This window comes from Cetorhinus maximus, chromosome 2 (genome assembly GCF_964194155.1).
Source record: "Cetorhinus maximus chromosome 2, sCetMax3.hap1.1, whole genome shotgun sequence".
NCBI classification, from domain to species: domain Eukaryota; kingdom Metazoa; phylum Chordata; class Chondrichthyes; order Lamniformes; family Cetorhinidae; genus Cetorhinus; species Cetorhinus maximus.
This window is the reverse complement of record NC_135880.1, coordinates 9695775-9719956: the sequence shown is the minus strand read 5'-3', so window position 1 is coordinate 9719956 and position 24182 is coordinate 9695775. Positions and strand designations below refer to the sequence as shown.

The 24182-nt window shown below is 41.7% G+C and overlaps 1 protein-coding gene across 3 annotated transcripts in view; it reads left to right on the top strand.

Annotated features, from left to right (window-relative positions):
• zfyve28 (zinc finger, FYVE domain containing 28) overlaps positions 1 to 24182 on the top strand; it is a 264825-nt gene that overhangs the window by 157618 nt on the left and 83025 nt on the right. For 2 of the 3 annotated variants that reach the window (XM_078560667.1, XM_078560661.1), the window contains exons 6-8: positions 7637 to 7726; positions 16663 to 16764; positions 21928 to 23340. In XM_078560667.1, coding sequence (XP_078416793.1) covers positions 7637 to 7726; positions 16663 to 16764; positions 21928 to 23340 — 1605 coding nt within the window. Of the gene's footprint in view, positions 1 to 7636; positions 7727 to 16662; positions 16765 to 21927; positions 23341 to 24182 lie in introns of those variants that run through there. The other variant, XM_078560677.1, reaches the window with a different exon arrangement.

Genomic DNA, 24182 nt, shown 5'->3' with positions numbered 1-24182 from the left:
TCTTTACACTAGTAAGGTGGCCAGCAATGTACAAGAAATTTAATCAACCTAAATGTAAGCAAAATGGGAAAGGAGAGCATGGGAAAGACTCAACTATGTGGACTCAGATGGCCAAGGGATAAGTAGAATTATGAGACAGGAGTGTAAAAGATAGTTGAAAGCCAAGTAAGAAGAACTGCTATTAAAAATGAGTTTAAAAACTACCTGATTGGTTAGTAAGTGGACTCTGGTGTAGGCATTGCCATGGAAAATGTACCAGGGAACAATTAACTGCCAAGCTTTGTTTAAATTCAAATCAAGCAGGTCAATACTGGTCAAAGCAATCCCATGGGGAATGGAAAGCTTTTGTTTTGTTGAAAAAGGCACAGTGCAACTCAACAAAAGCTTGGGGGAAACAGCCATTCCCCGTGGCAATGAGTTAACCTACCTGGTTGAGTTTAAACAAAAGCTTGACAGTTAACTGTCCCCTGGTGTGTTCTCCATGGCAACGCCTCTACCAATCAGAGTCCACTTGCCAACCAATCAGCACTCTCTGCATGCAGTAAAAATTGTTATTCCCTTTTAGAATTGGTATTCTTACGAATCTGTCCTAATGAGTGCAAGACAAAAAGCTTCAGCAGCATGTCTTTTTTTTTTAGCAATACTCAAGTTCAGTACTATCAAATGACTAAAAGAGTAAAATATTTTGCAATCACCTAATAAAAGGAAAACCATGATGGGAATCGGATCACTTAATGATTAACAGGATGCAGGCAACAATAGAGAAAATGGCAGAAATAAAACAAAATCACTTGCATTTCACGTGCACTGGATTTCTCCAAGCGCTTCACAGCCACTGAAGTGTAGTCACTTTTGTAACAGAAGAAATATGGCAGCCAATTTGAACACAGCAAACCCCCATGAAGAGTAATGTAATAATGACCAGATAACCTGTAATAAAAAAAAAAGCAAAAAACTGCGGATGCTGGAAATCCAAAACAAAAATAAAAATACCTGGAAAAACTCAGCAGGTCTGGCAGCATCTGCGGAGAGGAACACAGATCATCTGTAATGTTGGGTGGAATTATACGACCCCTCCCGCCAGCGGGATTTTCCATTGCCATCGAAGTCAATGGGCTTTTGAACAGCTCGCTGCGTCCTGTGGCCGCGCCCCTGCTGCACCAGTACCGTAAAATTCTGCCTGTTGATTCAAGGAGTAATTTTGACTAGGACACCAGAGCTAACTCCCCGGTCGTCTTCAAAATAGTGCCATGGGATTTTAAACATCCACCTGAGCAGACAAATGCTGCTCGATTTAACATCCGAAAGACTGCGCTCCTACAATACTGCACTCCTACAGTGCTGCATTGGAGCATCAGACTTGATTTTTGTTCTCAAGCCCTCAAGTACGACTTAAATCCAGAACTTTGTGAAACAGAGGCAAGAGTGCTATCAACTGAGACACAGCTGACACAATATTAAATAATTACTTAGCTTCAGTATTTACAAGGGAAACAGGACAGATGGACATGATATTGAGATTAGAAATGAGATAACTGCATTTAAAATAGACGTGAAATATTAAATAAACTACTGAAACCTTAAGAGGATTAAACCCCTGGTCCAGCTGGATTGCATAAAATATTTTAAGAGAATCTCGAAAAGAAATAGCAGACACATGCATCTTTAATAATTTGTTAAAGCTCTGTTGCCAGAAGGCAGGTGGATAAGTAATGTTATACCTATATTTAAGAAGGAAAATAGAACAAACATGCCTGGGGAACTATAGACCAGTCAGGTTAATATTAGTGGTAGGAAAATAATGGAATCCCTACTAAAGGAGAAAATATAAGATCATCTAGAAATTTAATAATGAATAGTCAGCATGGGTTTCAATAAGCAAAGTCCTGCTTGACCAACCTCATTGAACTTGCAGAGTTAACTGAATGAGTAGACATGGGTAATTCAGTAGATGTAATTTAAATGCAGTTATCTCATTCCTAATCTCACTTTCTGATATCCTGCCTACTGTCTTGTTTCTCTGGTAATACTGAAGCAAAGTAATTACTTGATACTTCTGCTATTTCTCTACTGTTGCTTGTGATATTATCCTGTTCATCATGGACTGGTTGGGCCAAATGATCTGTTTCTGTGCTCTATCTCCTATGTAACATACTTCAATTTAACCATTTCACAGCCTCAGGTCATCCAAAAACACTTCACAGCTAATGAATTTTTTTTTAAGCGAAGTCACCGTTGTAATGTATGAAACATTTAAATGTAGGAAAATCAAGATACATAATTGTTTTCTTTTCCTATTCAATTCTAGTTGCATTCTGTTCTTTTAAACTACTGTGCTAGGATGCAGTTGCTTGCTGAGGTAGAATCTCATGCTTGTTGGATGCTGTTCAATGCTTCTCCCATTTTTTGTGCGCAAGCCTGGGCTTGAGAATCAGCAGCTTATATAACTGCTGTAGGTATGACAGCTAAACTGATCCTTTTCTCACTCATAGGCCACACGTATGCTGTTCACTACGATCAGGAGCAGGAACCTTGGCTGTTGTTTCATTCTCCTTGGTCCAGGCTTGCTGATGTCCATTGTAGGTCCCTCACGGTTCCCTGCTGGAGGTTAACTAATGTGGCACAGCCAGAGTGCAAGCATTTGGCCGTCCTGTACTGCCCTTTGCAGCTACTCACTGCATTTCCCACTGAACTGTCTTCTGAAGGGTTTTTTGGCTTTTAACAGTTTTGTGTGCACTAATTTTGCTATGAGAAAGCTGGCATTTTGCTCCCAAGGCTCAAAGTGTGCAGAACAAAAAAAAACATCATTTAACCCAACAGGTCAATGCCAGCATTTATGGTCCACATGAGCCTCCTATAACCTCTCCAAACAGCCCCATCAGCATATCCTCCTGATCCTTTCTCTCTCTTGTGCTTACCTAGCTCCCCTTTGAATAAACTTCCCTTTGGATGCTGAGCAAGGAGCTTCAGCCAGAAATGCTGAATGGATGATCCATCTTGGTATCTTCCTGGGGTCCCCAGCATCACAGATGCCAGTCTTCATCCAATTTGATAGACTCCACGTGATATCAAGAAATGGCTGAAGGACAGGAAAGGCTATGGGCCCTGACAACAACCTGGGCAGTGGTACTGAAGAGATGTTCTCCAGGACTAGCTACACCTCTAGACAAACTGTTCCATTACAGCTATAACATTGGCATCTACCTGCCAATGTGGAAAATTGCCCAGATATATTCTGTCCACAAAAAGCAGGACAAATCAAATAAAATCCAACTAATTATCGCCCCATCAGCCTGCTCTTGATCAGCAGCAAAGTGGTGTCATCAACAGTGCTATCAAACTCCATTTACACAAATAGCCTGCTCACTGATGTTCAGTTTGGATTCCAACAGGGCCACTCGGCTCCTGACCCCATTGCAGCCTTTGTCCAAACATGTACAAAACAGCTAAACTCTGTGAGGTGAGAGCGACTGCCCCTGACATCAAGGCAGCATTTGATGTGTGTGCCATTCAAGATGCCCAGGTAAAATTGAAGTCAATAGGTATCTCCACTGGTTGGAGCCATACCTAGTACAAGGGAAGATGGTTGTGGTTGTTGGAGGCCAATTATCTCAGTCCCAGGACATTGCCGCATAAATTCCTCAGGGTAGTGTCCAAGGCCCAACCAGTTCAGTTTCATCAATGACCTTCCTTCCATCATAAGTCAGAAGTGGGGATGTTTACTGATTGTACAATGATCAGTACCATTTGCAACTCCTTAGACACTGAAGCAGTCTGTGTTCATATGCAGCAAGACCTGGACAATATTGGGTCTTATGCTGGTAAGTGGCAAGTAATCCTCATGCCACACAAGTGCCAGGCAATGGCCATCTCCAACAAAAGAGATAATCTAACTATCAGCCCTTGACATTCAATGGTATTACCATCGCTGTATCCCCCACTGTCAACATTCTGGGGGTTACCATTGACCAGAAACTGAACTGGACTAGCCATGTAAATACTGTGGCTACAAGAACAGGTCAGAGGCTCGGAATTCTGAGGCGAGTAACTTGCCTCCCCAAGACTGTCCACCATCAATAAGGCACAAGTCAGGCATGTACTTGCCTGGATGAGTGCGGCTCTGACGACACTCAAGAAGCTGGACACCATCCATGACACAGCACCTTGATTGATCGGCGCCCCATCCACCAGCTTAAACATTCATTCTGTCCAGCACTGATACACCATGTCAGTAGTGTGTACCATATACAAGATGCACTGCATATTGCCAAGCCTCCTTTGGCAGCACTTTCCAAACATGCAACCTCTGCCACCTTGAAGGACAGGGGCGGCAAACACATGGGGACATCAACAGCAAGTTCCCCTCCAAACTACACATCATCCTGAGTTGGAACTGGGTCAAAATCCTGGAACTCCCTCCCTAACAGCACTATGAGTGTGTCTACACTGTGGACCGCAGCGGTTCACAATGGCGACTCACCACCACCATCTCAAGTACAATTGGAGATGGGTAACAAATGCTGGCCTTGTCAGTGACACCAAAATCTCATAAAGAATGCTTTTTAAAAAGCTTTTAAAGAAAGGCAAAATACTGCACGTACTGGAAATCTGAAGAGTAGATAATAAACAGAAATACTTGGAGGTCAGGCAGCATCTGTCGAGACAGAGTGAACATTTCAGATCAATAACCTTTAATCAGAATTGGCAAATATTAAAGATGTCACAGATTTTAAGTGAGCACAGAGAGTACGTGAGGGAAGGAAAGGGTGAAAAGGTAGATCTGATACAGTGAAAGGCAAGAGTGATGAAGCAAGTAAAGGACATGACATTTTTAATGAGTTTGGAAGGCTTAATCTGTCAATGCAGTTTGAGCAAGAGCAAAATTATTGTGCAACTTGACTCTTTAGTATGTTATGAAGTTGAACCTAATTGTGATTCAGAACTGAGAGCGATGTTACATAATTGGAATGAGGCAGACTTTGAGATCGGGAACTCAGCATGCAGTCAGATAGGATGCTGAGGTTGTGAACAATCTGCTTTTTATCTGAAACAGTAGAGGGGAGACAAGGGCATGGGTTTGTGGTGGGGCTTAAGGTAATGGCTTTGGCCTTATCAATCTTTAACCAGGGAAATGATTTCTTTGGCATGAAGGGACCAGATAATAGTGTTCATAAGTGTGAAGGAATGTACAATGAGTCTATAATGAGGACAGGATCAAAAGAAATAGGCTGAGGAAAGAGGTCAGAAGCAGAATACAAAAAGAGGCAAAGAATGACTAGTATTCATAAAGAATATCCCAGAGCAGTTTATATTACCAATAAATTACTATAATGTAAGCAAGCTTGTGCCAGCAAGATTCCAATGATTCCAAATTAGATTAATGACCAGTTAATCTGCTTTTGGTGAAATGGGTTGAAGGAGGGGTGTTGCCATGGGCACTGAACGCCCTGCCCTTTAAAAGGGTAGAGAAAATGACTAGTCATCATCTGTTTACTTTTTGCAATAAGTAAACTGGTGTTCACATGATTGCCCTGATTCTTGACAGGTTGCATGCAACAGACTGTGCAAAAAGGTCCCTTTGTTCATTTGAGAAAGCTCTGAGTGGGATGTTGGGAATTTGGATCTTTGAATGGCCCCTCCAAGTCCCTTTGGATGATGATCTCCCTTCAAGAGGATAGGCCAGTCTTCCATGTCTCATGAAAATCATTTTATAATTGGCTACCCAGAGTCGAGAAATGCAAGGCAACAGAAGATTCTGCAGATGTCAAACTGAGAATTCATTGTGTACAGAATCTAGCACATGCTTAAGCTGACAATCATCTGCACTGTAGAGAATCATAGAATGGTTACAGAACAGGAGGCAGCTATTTGGCTCATCATCTGTGCCAGCTCTCAATGGGAGCTACTCAGCTAGTCCTACTCTCCTGCCTTTTCTCCATAGCCCTGCTAATCTTTTCTCTTCAGATAATTATTCAGTTCCCTTTTGAAAGCTAGAGGTTACATGAGGAAAAACCTTTTTACACAGTTACTGTTTGAACTCTGGAATGCACTACCTGATTGTGTGGTGGAGGCAGATTCATACTGACCAGATGTAAATAGTTGTATTCAATAGATTTTCACAATACTCCTATCCTAGAACTTTTTGCTGTATGATGAGCCCCAGAAAGGTTTTTTCTAAGGTTCTGATACAGGTCCTGAAGTACTAGAATCGAGCAAGACAATTATTTGTTGCTGTACAACTGTGTTCAGGGGAGGAAATGTTTTATCCGCACACATATTACATTTGCATTTAACCGATACTTGTAAAAGTCAAGAGAAAGCTGAACTTTGTTGCTATTCTTCACATTGACTGATTTTTTTAAACTACTGGCAACCCTTTTTTTTTGCAGGTAGAAGCTTTGAGATATTTTTCAGTGATGCTGTGTAGCAAAATTGTTGATTTCCATCTTAAGTGAATGTTATTTCCACCTTAGTGGTGACCAAGTAATTTAAACAGCACTAAAATTTGAAGTACAGTATTAGACACAAACTGGCATTTCAATTGGGAGTGGAATGAGAAGGCAGGAAGAAAACTTACATAACATTAAAAAAACTCTTTTGAATGGGGGGGGGAGGGGCAGAAAAATAGTGTCAAAAACACAAAACTGCGCACTGCCATAGTTGGAACAAATCATTTTAAAATAACCTGCTCCATCAATAAAGTACACCCAGGAGGCACCTTTTCAGTCTTGAACTGGGTTCCCCTCCCCCCACCCCACCCCCACTAGGGCCATCTGTCACTTGCTCATCCTGCTTTCTACTCTTAATGTCACCATTAGCACCTCCTTTGGCCAGTATCACCACCATCAACACCCCTTCGACCTTTTGTTTACAACATCTTTTGCAATCTCTCCTTTCCCTCCACCTATCACTGGCCTTCTAAACAGCTTCACCTGTCCCACCCTGCCTTAAACAGTATATGTTTCACCACATTTTTACTTCTCTTTATTTCTGAAGAAGAGTCATAAGGACTCGAAACGTTAGCTCTGTCTTTCTCTCAACAGACGCTGAGTTTTTCCAGCAATTTTTGTTTCTGTTTCAGATTTCCAGCATCCGCAGTATTTTGCTTTTATTTAATGAAAGTACCGTTTGGCTAATACAGGCATGGGAAGGGGAGAGAGAAGCCTTGTATGGGAAGAGGTCTTCTGGTGTTTCTCAAATGGTCCCAAGTGTAATGTAATTAATTACTTTGAAGTACATTGACTGTTGTATAAACGAATGGGGTCATTATGTGGGCAGTAAAATTGTACAACCAGCAGTGAGATGAGTGAGCAGATAACATCTCTCTTTGCTGTTGGTAACTTGAGGGGTATGGAAAATGGTTGCTCAGGACTCCAGCAGAATTCTCTGCTCCACTTTGGGTAGTGTCATGGGTGCTTGAAATTTTCCAAAATTGACAGCTTGGACTTTGGTTTACAAACATCATCAAAGATTGAGATTAAGCTAAAAACTAAGGGATGGAGAAGTAAATTATTTAAACTCTTTGGGTGGGGGGGTTGTGGGTTGACATTTGCGTTGTACATTGGAATGAAATACTCTTGACTGTTTTAATAGTCCATTATGTATTACAAAAATCTAACTCTGAAATTATCTGTAGGGCCTTAAAGCTTGGATACCTCACACAAGATTTGATTGATGACTACGAGCCAGCATTAATGTTTACAATCCCTAGACTAGCCATTGTCTGGTATGTATTCAAAAAGTAACAAAACTTTTTGTTAAATGAACAACTGTTTTTTAAACACTGCAACAATTGTTGGTTCAGGTCCGTGTGGGAAATTACAGTTTAGTTGTTTCACAAAATGCTGTGGCCACCAGGTGATGTTGAGTTCAGATTTCCCTTGACCTTTGCCATTCAGCAACAGCAATTTGAATTTAGCTAGCACCTTTAATGTCGAACCCAGTGATCTCAGCTGGTTCATCCAGCCAAACAAAGGGCAGGCACTGCTCTTGCAGATGAGAAAAATCAGAGGTTGAGTGCGCTCTCGTGCTGCTCCAGTGTACCACTTGGACCTCTAGATACTAGACAATAAGAGATGGAGTTGATTACAGTTGCTTGCATGCCTCCTGACTTGAAGAGTGGTGCATGTTGACTGGACCCTGAAGAAGAAAGAAGCATCAAGTATAGCACAAAATTTAGTGAACTATATAAATTGGTTTTTAAAATATACATTTCCCCTTCATCCCTACAATTTTCCAAATGTAATTTTTTTAGGCTGCGAGGGCTGTAATGTCAGAGTATTGTATATTAATAAGTCTACAATATCGTAGCAAAGTTACCTGGGCCTTCAAATTACCATGGGATAGTATCATGCCAACATTTAACATGGTAATCAGAAATTCATTTCTTGTGGTAGAGAGATTTTCTTTCTAATAAATCAATTAACAGTCCTGCTAAAACAGACAATAGAATTTTATACAAGCATGATGTAATTACCACTATTATCCTTCAATGTAATTTCAAGGTTAAAGTCAATAAAGGAATTAAACAGTTGTTGATATTCCTGAAATTTGCCACATGTTTGAGAGAACATGACTGCTTTAAAACTGCACGGTATTTGGTCAGAGAAATCCACGCGACTTTGGGCACCAACAAACCAGTGAACATAGAGCATAAGAAAGCAGCATGAATATCAGGCCTACATCTTAGACACTGTAGAGATTGAGCTATGCAAGGAAGGCAAGCTCCTAATGCCTGAAGGAACAGAACTCAATGGTTTGCGATCTTCATCTCTAATTTGTTTAGCAATATAGTAGTAATGGTTTTATTTAGCATGTAATGTACCTTTAAGAATAATACTTGTAGGAAGATCACATGATCTGTAATAACCAATAGTTGAGTAGCCCAGGCTACCTCAGCAGCCAATGTGGAGTTTGAGTTGCAGTAGAAAGCACATGTGTAGTTGCTGCTGAGTATATTGTAAATAAACTTAATGTTTCCACCCAAGAAGTGTCTGCAGATCAACTCCATCAACAATATTAGAAACTCGGCCACCCTTAGAACAAACTGACGATGAGGATAAAACAGGATTGAACAGAAGAAGCCAAGTTAAAAAGAAATAGGCATGGTACCTCACCCTGTGATTGTAAGTAGCAAGCTCTGTTAGAATCGAAGAAGTAATTCCCCCTCAAAATGCCACAATTTGAGAGAATTGATCCTCTTGAACCAGCCACAGACGACTGGTCTCATTACGTAGAACGCCTCACGTTCTTTTTTCAAGCAAACGAGATTACGGGGGAAGAGAAGAGGCAAGCGATCCTCTTGGGTACTTGTCGGAGCAAAACAGTCTAATTCTAACACCCAGTGCCCCAGATTTGAAGAATTTCGATGAATTGGTGGACCACGTGAAAGGGTCATTTTCAACCAAAGCCCTCAGTCACAATGCAGAGGCTCAGGTTTAATTCGCAAAATAGAGCCCCAGGTGAGACAATTGCATGCTATGTGGCAAATTTGAAGCAGCTAATGGAACATTGAGAGTTTGATACGACTCTAAATGATCACTATGCATGTTGTTTAGTGTGCCATGTGAATGAGGACGCTATTCAGAAAAGATTATTGTCCGAAGTGAATTTGGATTTCAAGAAGGCGATAGAGATAGCGCTGGCCATGGAAAGCGCAGTAAGATTCAAAAGCAATACAGGTGCACAAAACGGCACCATCCTCCACATTGGGTGGGAAACCCCAGCCGAAAAAGGCGCGAAAATGCAAGACACTGGCGAGAAGCGGGAAACCTCAGCCGAAGAATAAAGAAAAATAACGGCGAAATCGAAAAATCATTTTAATAGAGGTGGAAACAAACGGTCTTTTAGCGATTGGCAGTTTAAAAAAATTGAATGCTACTATTGTCACAGAAATGGACATATGACGAGACAGTGCAGGGAAAGATTCAAGCAGGCTTGTAAAAAAAAAAAGCCCAATGAAACCTACAGTGTAGAAGAGCCTGAACCAACAAATTCAGACACTTACTCATTGTTTAACCTGAAAGTTGGAAAGACAGAATCAATATTTGTCACAGTGAAAGTAAATGGCAGACCTGTTAGAGTGGAAGTGGACACGGGAGCTCCCACTACAGTAATTGGGGAACAGACCTTCAGATATCTGAATAATGGTGGACATCAATTAAGTTTAGAAGAAGCAGCTGCCAAACTCAAAACATATACAGGTGAAGACATTCAATTAAAAGGCATAAGCATAGTAACTGTCCATTATCGAAGCCATTCGTCCAAGTTACTCTTGATGGTGGTAGCAGGTGAAGGGCCAAGCCTCCTGGGGCGAAATTGGTGAAAGGAAATTAAGTTAGAATGGGCTGAGATTTTCCAGTTGAGAGCAAGTGGACTACCAGAGCTACTTAGAAAGTATGCTGCAGTTTTAAAGGATGAACTGGGGAAAATCCAAGGCCTGCAGGCCAAGATTCATGTGGACCCAGAAGCAACCCCTCACTTCATGGAAGGCGAGATCGGTGCCATATGCACTGAGAAAAAGTTGCCAATGAACTGAATAGACTAGAGAAACTGGGCTTTATACAACCTGTACAGTTCTCAGAATGGGCAGCACCCAGAGTCTCCGTCCTTAAACCTAACCAAAACGCCCAAATTTGTGGAGACTACAAACTGACGGTTGACAAAGTAGCTAAGCCAGACAGGCACCCCATTCCAAAAATCGTAGACCAGTATGTCAAGCTGGCAGGAGGAACAACATACACAAAGCTTGACATGAGTCATGCCGATCAACAACTAGAATTGGATAATGCTCACAATTAATACCCACAAGGGCTGTCCCAATATACACGATTGCCTTTTGGTGTCTCCTCAGCTTGTACCATCTTTCAGAGAACAATGGAAAGCTTACTGCCCCAAGCAGTCAGACAATGTATTGGTGACAGGATTCACTGAAAAGGAGCATTTGGCAAACTTAGAAGAATTCTTAAAACCCTTCTTGCAAGCTGGAGTGCGTCTTAAAAAAAAGTCCCATTGCAAGCGTGGGAGGTGATCTATTTGGGTCACTGGGTAGATTCACTGGATCTCCACCCAGTTGAGGAGAATGTGAAAGCCATAAGAGAGGCACCTGTGCCAAAGAACACCTCAGAACTCAATTCATTCTTCGGAATGGTCAACTATTATGGGCGGTTCTTACCCAATTTGTCTGCAGTGCTGGACCCCCTGCATTCTCTACTCAAAGAACCAACATTGGTCTTGGGAGGCACCCTAGAAAGAAACTTTCATAAAGGTGAAACAATTGTTACATTCATCCAATCTATTAGTGCATTATGACCATACAAAAGAATTAGTGCTGACAGATGACGCACCTCCTTATAGAGTGGGAGCAGTGCTTTCTCATTGGATGAACGATGGCACGGAATGGCCAATAGGTTATGTATCAAGAATGCTCACCACAGTGCAAAAGGGATACTCACAGATAGAAAAAGGCCTGTCCATCATCTTTGGTGTCAAGAGTATGTACATGGCTGCCATTTTACAATCATTTCAGACCACAAACCATTGCTAGGACTGTTTAGTGAGGACAAGGCTATACCACCCATAGCCTCAGCAAGAATACAACAATGGGCCTTAATTCTGGCAGCATATGAATATGCTTTCGTACATAGGCCTGGCAATCAAATTACAAATGCCATTGCTCTTGGTCGTCTGCCTTTACAAGAAAATCATGAGCATGTCCCAGTTCCACAGGAACTTGTTTTACTGTTAAATTTCTTAGATTCCTCGCCGGTATGTGCTCGACAGATCAGAGAATGGATAAGTCAGGACCCAGTTCTATCCCAAGAACAAGTGCTGCATGGTTGGTCATAGGAGCTCTTATCTGATGAAATGAAACCGTACTTCAACAGAAGACATGAAATAACCATTCGGGATGGCACCTTATTGTGGGGAGCACGAGTGATAGTTCCTCCAAAGGGAAGGGAGCCACTTTTAATTGAACTACACAGTACCCATCCAGGAATTTCCCAAATGAAGACCATAGCACACAGCTATTTATGCTGGCCTGGGATGGATGGCGAAATAGAGTTTAGAAAAGCACTGTTGCAATGTCAGCAACTGCAAAAGTTGCCAGCGACAGCTCCATTACACCAATAGGAGTGGCCAGGTAGACCTTGGGTGTGGTTACACATTGACTACGTTGGATCTTTCCTGGGAACAATGTTTCTGCTCATTGTCAATGCCCACTCAAAATGGCCGGCTGCTACAATTGAGAAACTACGTCAAAATTTTGCCATTCACGGACTACCAATTTCCGATAACAGCACGGTATATACAAGTGCTGAGTTTCAATGGTTTATCAGCCTCAACAGTATTAGTCGTAAAAACTGCACCATACCACCCTTCCTCAAACGGACTGGCTGAAAGGGCAGTTTAAACATTCAAGGCAGGCATGAGAAAGCTAACTGGTGATCCCTTGGCAACCAAGCAAGCACGTTTTCTTCATTACAGGACTACCCCTCACACAACAACAGGCGTCGCACCTGTGGAGTTGTTGTTCAAATGCCGTCTCAAGGCGAGATTGAGCTTAATAATGCTGAATTTAGAGGGGAAGGTGGAAAGGAGTTAGGGAAGCTAGAAAACTAGACATGACTGGTATACTCAAAAGGAAATTCACCGAGGGAGAGCCGGTATACGTGAAGAGCTTTGGAGAAGGACCAAAGTGGTTACCGGGTGAAATAGTTGCAATGACTGGACCTCTATCTTACCATGTGGAGGTGGAAGTCCGGATCATGTGGAAAGGTGGACCATTTAAGGAAGAGCGAGACAAATTGGCAAGATTTGGTTCCACCAGTGATCTTGACTGGGTTTGCGTTTCCTGTTGACACTCAATCCAGGACAGACATGTCTGATGTTCCTCTAAGAGTTGAAGATACAGAACTGCAAGTGCCCACTGAAACACCTGATGTTCAGGCAACTCCAGAAAAGGAGGCTTCTGACACAGAATCTGAAGTTGGGGGGCTGTGATGTTCCACACGTATCAGGAAACCACTGAAAGACTGGACTTGTAAATTCCTTACCCAGTGTAAATATTATGTAGTCCTGAAAAATATATATTTGTAAATATAATGTGTATAGCAGAGTTAGAGGAGGAAGAATGTAGTAATTATGGTTTTATTTAGTATGTAATATATCTTTAAGAATAATACCTGTAAGGAAGATCACATGATCTGTAGTAACCAATAGGTGAGTAGCCTGGGCTACCTCAGCAGTCAGTGTAGAGATAGAGTTGCAGTAAAAAGCATATGTGTAGTTGCTGCTAAGTATATTGTAAATAAACTTAATGTTTCCACCCAAGAAGTGTCTGCAGATCAACTCCATCATTAATAGTGCAACTCGGCCACCCTTACAACAAGTTGCCAATCAAGTCAACTGGTTTCTCTTTGGCTTCAGAAACCAGCCCCCTCAGTCATTGGTTATGAGCATATGCAAATGACAGGCGACAATAAACCAGCTGGTCCATTGAAACCAGCCCATGCTGCCATGGTGTATCTTAAGCACGCCCTGACCCTCACCTGCCCTTTCGCATCTCCCATTACAAGCTCACCAAAGATATTGGTAATGGGAATGGAATATTTCTGCCTACTTTAGGAACCTTGTTTCAGCATTAAGACACATACAGAATAGCAAAAGTGAATGCTTTGAAATAATAGAAAATGAAACCAGTCAGACAGAATCTGTGGAGATATCAGTATAGGGTTAATGTTTCAGATCGATGACACAGAATGGTATTCCTTCTACTATGCCCATTACAGAAGGGTCCCCTGCTGCTTCATTGATATTTTTATATTTATCACACCGTTCAGTTGCCTGCTGAGAGTTTGTGCCCACTTAAAACTCAATTAAGTTTGCCAGACTCATTTTGCATAGGGCCCTTACAGCAAAGTCTTGAGCTGAGTTCAGACTTTAGCCCAGTAGTACCTCAGTCTATGATCTAATTCATAGATTCATGCTGCACTGAAGGCTCATTGTTCTTGTGCTGGCTTTTTGAAAGAGCTACCTAATCAGTCTCACTTCCCTGCTCTTCCCCATAGCCCTATAATTATTTCCCTTTGAAGTGTGTCACGACTCATTGAGGAGAGTGCGTTGCAATATCGAGCCCCACTGCCCCCCGAGCCGTGACGAATGTTAAAAAGTTTATTCAATCCACCTAATTGTTTAATTTAGGTTAACAGAATGTGAGCACCAGGTTTGTAAACTTATTAAGTAAATAACTGTTTATTGAACAAACTGATGTTAACCAGTGGAAAAAAGAAATATGAACTGCTAATTTCTAACTCTAACCTAAACTTTACCCCTTCTTAAATCCCTATACACACAGATACACACATTTGCACCCCCCCCACCTCCCCCCAACCCCCACCCCGGGGAGGTGATGGCGTAGTGGTATTGTCACTGCACTAGTAATCCAGAGACCTCGGGTAATGCCCTGGGGACCCGGGTTCAAATCCCGTGGATGAACCAATTCAATAAAAATGATGACCATCTGGTTCACTAATGTGCTTAAGGGAAAGAAATCTGCTGTCCTTACCTGATCTGGCCTACATGTGACACTGCCTTCTGAACAAGGGTAATTAGGGATGGGCAATAAATGCTGGCACCCACATCCAATGAATAAAAAGATACATGAGACACACAAAAACATGGATTTTAAGTGTGGGATTAAACAGTCCAATAGCACCCTTTCAGGCAGTGCATTTCATCATAACTTGCTGCGCTTTTGAAAAATAAATCTCTGTTCTTCTTAAATCTGTGTCATTACCAAACTGCCTGCCAGTGGAAACAGCTTTTCCTTATTTACCCCCTCAAAATTCCTAGCATGTTGTGTTTTAATTGAGGTTTGCGCTAGTGATTACAGAGTTGGAGACAGTACTGTTAGTTTCCAATGCAAGAACTCCTGTTTCTCTCAGACGGAGGTGTTGTCATTTTCTAGTGCCCTGTTAGACAAAGATGAATCGGCATGCATCTGATATGAAACACGTTCTGTGTGTTGTGCAGTGCTATCCACTCTTCCGATAGCCAAAAGCTGATTTCATTAGGCACAGAACCACATTGCAGATTAACATGCAATCCTTTCAGTGCAACCTCCAGCTGTGTTAAGACATATCCAGCTGTCAGTGTTTCATCTCTTTTGTTGCAGGAAACCTTTACAGCCCCTTGTTTGTTTGAACCTGGCTTGTTGCTAGTCAGCTAGCTGAAGGCAGACACTGCGATCGAATCACTAAGATCTAGACTAGATTTCACCTGTCCCAAAGTAAATTTATTTTTATTTTCCAGAACTTCCTGTTCTGCCTGGGAAACCTTAGTATTATCACCTTGACATTGCACGGATTTAATTATTTATATTGTACATCTCCACAAACAATCATTCTGTTAGGTTTAAATTTACCTGCCCTGTCACTTGGAGCTCAGGCCATTGGAAAATGTGGAGGAAAGTTGGCATTAACATGTGTAAATGTTTGGAGGGGGTGGGGTGGTGGGCTTGTGGGTACTGTGGTCAGTGCATTTGTGCAATGAGTTACTGTGCTGCAGATACCAGTAAGGCCACATGCTGAGTTGAGTCATCTTAGTCAAGCTAACAGCAAAAGGGCACTTGCCCTCAGGGCCCTTGATTTATGAGGGTTTCTGTTTTTGATGAATATTTATTACCCCTGCTGGAAATATGGTTTTGTGGACATGAGTCAGAATCAAGCTAAGCTGGGCTGAACCAGCCATCACTGAGTGCTTGCATACAAACATTGGCCGTCTCTGTGATGATGTGTGGGGGATCCTGTTCCTGGGGAATGGCGTTCTTTACAGTGTTTAATTCCTTGAGACAATAGGAGGGAACAAAAGGTGATTGGGGAAGACAAATGTGAAACAAAATGATCATGTGAATATACCTGCTGATGTTCTTGTACCATGATATAAGGAAAACTGCTGTGGGAGGTTTGAAGAATTCCCCATGCAACGGTGTTGGATGGTAACATGATAAATGAAGCAATAGAGATATATATCCCATCCCTGAGACCTGGAGTTCTCGGGTAGGGGGGAGGGGGTTTTGATGTGGAGAATCCGACCCCAGATGCCTAATACATAAAACAGTTGCCAACAACCTGCTCCAATTCCCTTGAGCAGCCATGCTGCCCATACATCTGGAGCTTTGCCAACATACTCAATGTACATCCGTAAAAACAGCCATACATGAAAGGCAGATGATGTAAGCTGCTTGAATCTGACCTGTAAATGCATGTTTGTAACATTTTCTTTTTTAAAAATCAAGCTGAGAAATGCTGCTGAGGAGTATAATTAAGAAAATGGAGAGGAAAGTGAAATATAGTCTAAATATTTTGTATTATAACATTTTAAATCACCATGCCTGATAAACCAGAGCTGAGATGTGTGTTGATGTCCATACCATTCGAAAATCTCCTGCCCTGTGAGCAATTAATAATCTTGCCATGCATTATTTCTATTCAAATCTGCTGCTTAACTTAGTCAGCGTTAATCTTCCTTCATGTGGGCCTGTTGCCCTAAAAGCATGCGAGGGAAAAAAATGTGCAAGGATATTTAAAGTTGGTGCATTTCTCTTGAGTTTAATGTGTTTAAGTGCAATATGTAACCTTTTGAAACATTTTTTTTGTCAAGTGGTTTATTGGTTTTCCCTGAGGGGCCTTTGAACTTGGAACGCAAGCTAGAAGATATGTCTGACCTGTTCAGACCATTTCGCACATTACTGCGAAAAATAAGGTAAGATTAACAAAAGCCCTTATGTTTATGCCTTATGTTTCCGGTCTTAATAGTGGTCTGTTGTTGCTCTTTATGTAATCTGAACCATCTATGAAAATAATACGGCACAAATAGAGGTTAATGGGTATGACCTTCTAGCCATTATGGAGACGTGGTTATAAGGAGATCAAAGCTGGGAACTAAATATTCAGGAGTATGTGATTTTTCGAAAGGACAGGCAGAAAGGAAAGGGTGGTGGGGTAGCTTTGTTAGTACGAGATGGAATAAGTACGATAGCAAGAAAGGATCTTGGATCGGAAGATGTAGAAACCATATGGGTGGAGGTAAGAAATAACAAGGGGAAGAAAACACTGGTGGGAGTAGTCTATAGGCCCCCTGACAGTAGTTATACTGTAGGACAGAGCATAAATCAGGAAATGATGGTATGTAAAAAAGGCAGTATGTAAATCATGGATGACTTTATCTTCATGTAGATTGGGAAAATCAAATTGGCAGAGGAAGCCACGAGCAAGAATTCATAGATATATTCAGGACAGTTTCCTAGAACAATATGTTGTGAATCCAACCAGGGATCAGGCTATTTTGGACCTGGTAACGTGTAATGAGGCAGATTTAATGAATGATCTGAGTAAAGGATCCCCTAGGAAACAGTGACCATAATATGGTAGAATTTAGCATTCCCTTTGAGAGTGAGAAACTTGGATCAGAAACAACTGTGCTAAACTTAAATAAGGGTAATTACAAAGGTATGAGGACAGAGTTGGCTGGAGTGGCTGGGAAAGGAGTTTAGCAGAAAAGGCAGTTGATGGACAATGGCAGATGTTTAAGAAAATAGTTCATGATTCTCAACAAAGATATATCCCATTGAGGAAGAAGGATTCAAGGAAGGGGAATAAACCAACCATGGTTAACCAAGAAAGTTGAGGACAGTATCAAATTGAAAGAAAAAACATGCAATGTAGCAAAGATTAGTGGTAACTGTAGGAAAATTAGCTTAATATCTGTTATTGGGAAAATGTTGGAGTTTATTATAAAGGATGTAATAGAGCATTTAGAAATACATCATCTAATCAAGCAGAGTCAGCATGGCTTCATGAAGGGGAAATCATGCCTCACAAATTTATTAGAATTCTTTGAGGTGGTAACAAGCAAGATAGATAAAGGGGAACCAGTAGATGTAATATATTTGGATTTCGAAAAGGCGTTCAATAAGGTAGTGCACATAAGGCTACTTAATGAGAAAAGATCCCATGGTGCTGGGGGGTAGTATATTAGCATGGATAGAGGATTGGCTAACTAATAGAAGACAGAGTTGTGATAAAGAGGGCATTTTCAGGATGGCAGCCTGTAACTAGTGGAGTGCCACAGGGATCAGTGCTGGGGCCTCCATTATTTACAAGATATATTGGTGACTTGGATGAGGGAAATGAATGTACGATCGCCAAGTTTGCGAATAACACAAAAAATAGGTGGGAAGACAAGTGATAAGGATGACACGAGGAGCCTACGGAGAGTTATAGACAGGTTAAGTGAGTGCGCAGAAACTTGGCAGATGGAACATAATGTGGGAAAATGTGAGGTTATGCACTTTGGCAGGAAGAATAGAGGAACTGAATATTATTTAAATGGACAAAGACTGCAGAAGGCTGTAGCACAGAGGGATTTTGTGGTCCTTGTGCATGAATCCCAAAAAGCTAGCATACAAGTTCAACAGGTAATAGGGAAGGCTAATGGAATGTTGGCCTTTGTTTCAAAGGGAATGGAGTATAAAAATAGGGAAGTCTTGACAAAACTACACTAGGCACTAGTTAGACCACACCTAGAATACTGTGAACAATTTTGATCCCCTCATCTAAGGAAAGATATACAGGCATTAGAGGTAGTCCAGAGAAGGTTCACTAGGTTGATCCCAGGGTTGGAGGGATTTTCTCATGTTGAGTTGGCTGGGCTTGTACTCATTGGAGTTTAGAAGAATGAGAGGCGACCTTATTGAAACATGTATGATTCTTAGGGGACTTGACAGGGAAGATGCTGAAAGGTTTTTTCCCTTGTGGGAGAGTTTAGGACCAGAGGGCATAATCTCAGAGTGAGGAGGCGTCCATTTAAAACAGAGATGAGGAGGAGTTTCTTCTCTCGGAGGGTATTCAACCTATGGAATTCTTTACCACAGAGGGCTGTAGATGCTGGACTGTTAAGTCTTTTCAAGGTTGAGATAGATTTTTAATCAGTAAGGCAATCAAGGGTTATGGGGGAAAATCAGGAAAGTGGAGCTGAGGATTATCAGATCAGCCATGACCTCATTGAATGGTGGAGCAGGCACGATGGGCTGAATGGCCTACTTCTGCCCCCACGTCTTTTGGTCTAAGAAGTGTGTGAAGACTAATTTTGTAGGTCTTGTCCCTTTTACAAATACCCAGTCCATGATCAAAAGAGCAAATCATCAGTTCCTTGGCATCTCTCGAGCTAATGGGCTGTGTGGACAAGAATGCAATAGAAAAACTCTTCCTTTTCTTAACCTGCATCCTGCTACACCAGGCTAAGCATTTTTAATTGCTGAACTCGTTGATCTGCTGTGATTAATTTCTGTAAAACTGATTAGAATGGTTTTCTTCCCCCTGGTTACAAGGTTATGTAATGCAGATTTTTTCTTATGTAATAGGCAACTCTCCAAGTTGGTCTTTAATAATGGTTAAACATAGTTAAAATAAGCCTTTCCCATGTTTCTAATGTGTAAGATTGTAAGTGGGACTGACCTGTATGAACTGAGTCTCATTTTGATGGGAAAATGAATTGTAAATTTATAGCAACAAAGCTATAAATCGTCCAAGATCTACTTTGTTTTTATTCCTGTTTTTTCCATCAATTTTCAGCCTCCAGCTGCCACCACGTTGCACATATAAGGAACACAATTAGCATGCAAGTACAGCAAGCAATTAGGAAGGCAAATGGCATATTGGCCTTTATTGCAAGGGGATTGGAGTACAAGAACAAGGGAGTCTTTGCTGCAATTATACAGGCTTTTGGTGAAACCACATCTGGAGTAGTGTGCGCAGTTTTGGTCGCCTCATTTAAGAAAAGATATCCCTGCATTGGAGGTGGTACAGCCAAGGTTCACTAAATTGATCCCTGGGATGAGGGAGCTGTCATATGATGACAGGCTGAGTAAATAGGGCCTGTATTCTCGAGTTTAGAAAAATTAGAGGCGATCTCATTGAAAGGTACGAGATTCTGAAGGGGCCTGATAGGGCAGATGCTGAGAGCTTGTTTCTACTGGTCGGGGAATCTGAAACACAAAGGCACAGTTTGAGAATAAGGGGCTAACCATTGAGGACTGAGATGAGGAGAAATTAATTCGCTCAAAGGGTTGTGAATTTTTGGAATTCTCTATGCTAGAAGTTTGTGGATGGTCCATCACTGAATACATTTAAGGCTTAGATAGAGATTTTTGGTGTCTCAGGGAATTGAGGGACATGAGGAACGGGCAGGAAAGTGTGAGTTGAAACCCAAGATCAGTCGTGATAGCTTTGAATGGTGAGGCAGGCTCGACGGGGCCATGTGGTTTACCCCTGTCCCTATTTCTTGTGTTCTACTCTTATAGCTGTTGACTCATTGCTGCCACATGGTTCTATAGGGTTTATATGCTCTGCATCATCCTCTCTAATTGTGCATTCCTTGTAGCGAGCATGAACTGTCTATTTGACTGCAGAAACTGACTGGCGATCTTGGCCTTCCCTGTAACCTGTAAGGTTCTCGCTGGGGTCACTAGATGGTTTCAGGAAGTGGGTGGGAGCACTGTATTTATAATACTAATGTGTACTTTTCCATTTGTCATGAGTTTGATCAGCTGATCCAGCACATACTGGGATTTCTCCATGTTCCCTGTGTTTCTTTCCACGGATGCTGCCTGACCTGAGTTTTTCCAGCCTTTTTTGTTCTTATCTCAGATTTCCAGGGTCTGCAGTATTTTGCTTTTGCATGCTGTGATCTAAACTGCAACCTTCCTGCGCTTTATGGACTGCCTACTTATTTGCTTAATGGCTATGCTTTAATGGGACACGTGTGCAGTTTAATATAGAAACCATTAATTTACATGTTCTGTTAAAAGGGCACTCAGCATTCTTGAAAGTAAGTTATTCCCGCATGAGCAACTGGTAGTCCTCACCAGTTAACCTCCATTCCTGCATGTTGGATAGCTTTGAGTTGCACTTCCATAAACAATTGAAATGATTTTATATGATTTTCCCATGATTGAACCGTGACAAGAATTATTGTTACAGGCTATATGCTCTTACACTCGGTTCGTTGAAAACCTCAGTGGGCATTTGCCATATCCAAGGTGATTCCAGTTGTTGAACCCGTGGTGCTCTAGCAATACAGTAACAGCACACACTTTTATTCTTTCTTGGGATGTGGGTGTTCATTGGTGAGGCCAGCATTTGTTGCCCATCCCTAATTGCCCTTGATATGAGTGACTCAGAAGGCAGTTAAGAGTCAACCACATGCATTACTGTGGATCTGGAGTTACACGTAGGCCAGACTTGGTAAGGACAGCAGATTTCCTTCTCCGAAGGGCATTAGTGAACCAGATGGGTTTTTGACAATCGATAGTTTCATAGCCACCATTACTGAGACTAGCTTTCAATTCCAGATTTATTAATTGAATTTAAATTCCACCAGCTGCCTTGGTGGGATTTGAACCCATGTGTCCAGAACGTAGCCTGGGACTCTGGATTACTAGCCAAGTGACGTTACCACTACAGCACTGTCTCCCCCTGTACTCTGCAAAGTAGCATATGCAGTGGACAAATGTTTGATAACTGAATGGAACTGCCTTGTATGGCTACTTCCCAGTGCCAAGCTGACCTTCTAGATATTGTCAAATGTCCTATTGAATATGTACATCATGTATAAAGCTATGGATGTATTCCTGTGCATGCTCATGCTTCTTGGCCTCAGAGACACATTAGGGAATGTAATCTGAGGCACAAATGAGTTAGCAGTAGGATAAGTATAATGAGGACATTAAAAGTACTCAACCTCAAGATTTAATTTTTCTTACTATTACACTAGTTTTTGCTAAAAAAAAACTCATTATTCGCATGAATTTTGTGTAATGTCATCCCACCCTTCCTCATTCTTGTTTTCTCCCACCTCCCTAATTAGGGACCTACTACAGACCTTGACAGAAGATGAGCTGCACACTCTTGAACGTAACCTCTGTATATCCCAGGATGGTGAATTTACTGCTGATCCAGAGGTACCCTCTACCATTCCTCCATCTGTAGTTCCTGATAAACTCGTTCAAGATAAATTGTGTGTAAAAGCTGAAAATACAGACGCTGAACTTGCATGTTCCATGCAGTATGATGAGGAGGAGCTGGAACAGCTTAACTTAATGGTACACAGGGTGGGGGATGAAATGTCCTGTCTGCTCTCTCCTCCAAGCGTGTGCCAGTCACCAGCTCACAAGACTGTGCTGAAACACAACCGTAACCCAGGGGTCTCGGCAACTACATCATACCTTGAGCTTTCTGGCGTGAGGCGTGAAGCTGAGGAAGAGGAACGGGTATTTTTCATGGATGATTTGGATGGAGCAGCTGATGCCTTTGCTGGAATGGACACACCAGGAGAATCACTTACTTGGGCTGATGATTCTTGTCCACCTAAACAGGAAGGCAAGTTGCTTCTTCCACATGAGGACGCAGGCATGGTGACGGATAGTTGCAATGAGGAAAAAGTAGAAGCAAAAGAGGTACCGCACAAACCAAGCAATAACAATTCACTACCTCTGCAAGGACAAGCCAACCAAAAGGAAAATAACACAGCAGAAATGTATTGTAACTGTTTGGATGCATCTGAATCCAGTTCTTACCTCAACGGTTGGACTGCAGGTACTGATGTACAACCCAGTGAAACTGCAGAAAAAATAGCACATAGGACAGGTGGAATGAAAATTTCTGCAACTGTTATCTTTAACCCCAAATCTCAGTGTGTCTCTTGCTCCTCTGAAGCTGAGAGTGTAATAAATTGTGATTCTGTCTGCTGTCAGGTTTCTTCAGATGACTCCCCAATGCAAGGCCCCGCTGACATGAAAAATGAAGTAAATCGTTGTGTTCACCGTGCTGCCCCTCAGGATGGTCGAGTTTACAACAGTTCTGAACCAGTGGATGTCAATTCATTGAAGGAACCTGTAGATGTTGGGGATTCTAGTTTATCTAAAGAACAAGGTCAGCAACATAAAAGCAACTGTGCATCACCTTCACAGGAGAGGATAGAAAATGAGATCCCAGGTGGATCATGGACAGAAAGGGCCATCAGCAAACGGGAGCACAAAACCTCAAAATGCAAGTGCCTGGCCCAATCCTCAGGAAAACACACACAAGAAGGAGGGCAACAAACAGAAATGGATGTGTGTTGCCAGCAACGAAAGATGGAAAAGAGGAGGCAGCCAATTGGAGGGAAGGAAACTAAAGAGGAGCCACATGTTAAAGGCCATGTGATAGATGATGAATTGGAGGAAGATGGGAAGGTACAAATTGTTTCTGACCTGTCGGAGGGCCACAGAACTAAGCAGAGGTAATTTCACTTCCTGCTTATAAGTGCTCCAATTATAGGTTGCATTTTTGTTTGTTTGCTTGGGTGGGTGGTGGGGGGAGTGAGGTGGGTAAGAGCTTGTCCATGGATCGTTCGTGAACTTTGGTTGAATGTTTCTAATGCACAGCAATTGTATTTGTACTTTTGAACAGAATTAATCCAGGCCTATGCTATATAGTCAGTGTGCTTTAATATTATCCCGAGATTACCATGCTCAGGAAAAGTTTATAACTTTAAATAAAGCATTCCCCATTTTTTTTCCTTTAATTAAATCCACATTGATTTTCTACATTAACTTTAGAGAGTCAAGTAGATAGTGTCATGGGATATAATTGACTTTGAATTCAACCTGCCTAGGATCAAAGTCCTTGTACAGGGTCCAAAACTCCTGTTCAGCGCAGTGCTTTTCCTACTTGAGTGTGGTTTCTTTCGAGGTTATTATACTGATGCTGATTATACTTGCCTTAGCATGACTAAGAATTAAATTTAGCATATGAAATCGCAGATGGAGTGCACAAACACCCTATTCAAGATTGGAAACTGTGAAATCATCTGCAAGTTTATCATTTTACAATTGGTGGTTGGCATTGAAAAGCATAGCTTTTAACTTAAGCGCAGCAAACTATGAATATCCTTCAACTGTTGAAAGAGCGCCTTAAAGGTCAATAGTTAACATGCAATCATCCCTTTTTAAGCTGCATTTCTGACACTACATATTTGAGTGCGTTTTCTGCTGCCGTTCAAATATTCTTCTTTTGTTTATTATGAGCTACCAGTGAATGACTGCTGGGGAAAATTGAGAAAGAAGGTTGACTGCCTCATCA